Source organism: Mus caroli, unplaced genomic scaffold, assembly GCF_900094665.2.
Source record: "Mus caroli unplaced genomic scaffold, CAROLI_EIJ_v1.1 scaffold_20579_1, whole genome shotgun sequence".
NCBI classification, from domain to species: domain Eukaryota; kingdom Metazoa; phylum Chordata; class Mammalia; order Rodentia; family Muridae; genus Mus; species Mus caroli.
The window spans coordinates 9843-11632 of record NW_018388665.1 but is presented as its reverse complement, the minus strand read 5'-3'; the positions used below and the strand labels follow the sequence as shown (position 1 = coordinate 11632).

At 50.7% G+C, this 1790-nt stretch overlaps 1 protein-coding gene across 1 annotated transcript; it reads left to right on the top strand.

Annotated features, from left to right (window-relative positions):
* Nucleotides 1–567: 567 nt before the first annotated feature.
* Nucleotides 568–1511, top strand: Anxa2r (annexin A2 receptor). The gene has a single exon (XM_021154271.1). The coding sequence runs from the start codon at nucleotides 791–793 to the stop codon at nucleotides 1361–1363; it is 573 nt and encodes a 190-aa protein (XP_021009930.1). The 5' UTR covers nucleotides 568–790; the 3' UTR covers nucleotides 1364–1511.
* The last annotated feature ends 279 nt before the right edge of the window (nucleotides 1512–1790 follow it).

Genomic DNA, 1790 nt, shown 5'->3' with positions numbered 1-1790 from the left:
GATTGTCCTTTGGTGTTGGGACACCCTTCTACTCTGACAGGCAGGCGAATCCACTATCCCTTCAGTAAATCCGAAGGGAGGGGATGCAATCGCTANGTTTTCCGTTTGTTTCGTCCATGTTTCTTGAGCACGGTGTTTCTAAACGCTGAAAAGATCAGTGCTCCCATTCTAGTACATGAGCGGATTTCGTGCAGTTGGTCGTCGGTAAAGTTACGTTTTTAGGCAGCAAAGTGTCCAAAGGGCCATGTTCCATTCGGCATTCCATTGTTCTGTGCAGAAAAAGAAGAAGAACCCACTGTTCTGATACCAAGTACTTAGGGAACGCAATGCGATCCCCAGTGTGTTGGTCCCCACCCGCACCCCTGGCTTCACTGCCTTGTAGTGTTTTTAACCGCAGAAAAATCGAATGTCCGTATTCTTTCGATTGGCGGATTTCGTGGCACAGGCCGTTCATAAAGTTACGTTTTCATTCGGTTAAGTGTTCCAAGAGACAGGTTCCTTTTCGTAGGTGATTTCAAACGACTTACCGGATTTTGTCCTTTGGTTATTTCCTTTCATAGCAGACAAATACAGACGGGTTTCGAACATTCGTCCGATTTCTTTCCTTTGCCGATTTCATTCTGAGGTTTGTCCAAAAAACGGAACTTTTCAGCGGGGGGAATTTCCCAATTCACCGGACCCCGCCCTCCTGGAAGACTACAAATACCCAGCGCAAGGAACCTACAGAAGACTCTTCTGCCTGCACTGGTGCACGTGCTGCTGTCCCCTGGATTCACGTGCTTCTCCAGGGATGGAGTCGAATTTCTGGTCAGTGCAAGTGAAGCGAGCCTGGGATTCCGTCCCTCAGGTGCAAGAGGCCCAGCCTCCTCTGCTCCCCAGTTTTTCAGAAGACCACGGTCCCTGGCCACTTTCTTTCTATCCGGTCCTTGGCGCGATCTCTTCCGACGTTGGCGGTGACTACCAGGAACAACCACTTCCAGTTTGGATGAATGACTTCGCGGGAATTTACCCCAGGACCGACTCTTGCAGGGTTCAGAGCACCTCGGAGCCCAGCATTCCTGACTCTGTGAGCGCCATCCACGAGGAGCAGCCAGAGAAACCCACCACTCTGGGAACCTGGGAGGATGTGGCAGAAGAATCATTCAGAGTGGCAATGCAGCCCTGGTCCTGTTCCAGAGCGTCCCACCGTGGCAACGACGCAAAGGACACCGAGTCCTGCAGCGGGAGTAGTTCCACAGAGTGTGAGCAACCATCAGGGAGTGGAGAAGTAGACTCTGGACTTTGCCAAGATGCCTGGAGAGCATTCGTTGCCTGCCTGTTCTGTGGCTTGTTGCAGCCAGACAGTGGCAGCAGTGAGCCTTAGAGAGCAGCAGGTGCTCTTTTGGCGTTTTAGAGTGAAGTCCTTGTCAAGAGGATCACTTTACCCAAACCAGTTAATTCCTCGCAGCCTGCTTCGTTCCGTGCAGAGCCGCCCCCGCCCCCTGCTTCCACAGTAAATAAACAGTAGTTTGTATTCGATGGTCTGTTTCACTTCTTAATTCTTTCATATATAATCTCGAATGGAATGTTCTCAGTTGTGTTTGCCTGTTTCCCAAGGCACTGATTGCTGACAGGATCGCTGGTTTCTTGCAGTTGGTCTTCGGTAAAGTTTCCTTTTTAGGCAGCGAAGTGTCCAAAGGGCCATGTTCCGTTCAGCAGCCAGGGGAGTGTCTATGAAGTCCAACAGGGACTTAAGAAGACCTCTATGCAGTTTCTTGTCCACGTTCGTCCTTTTGCGTTGCGACGACCAT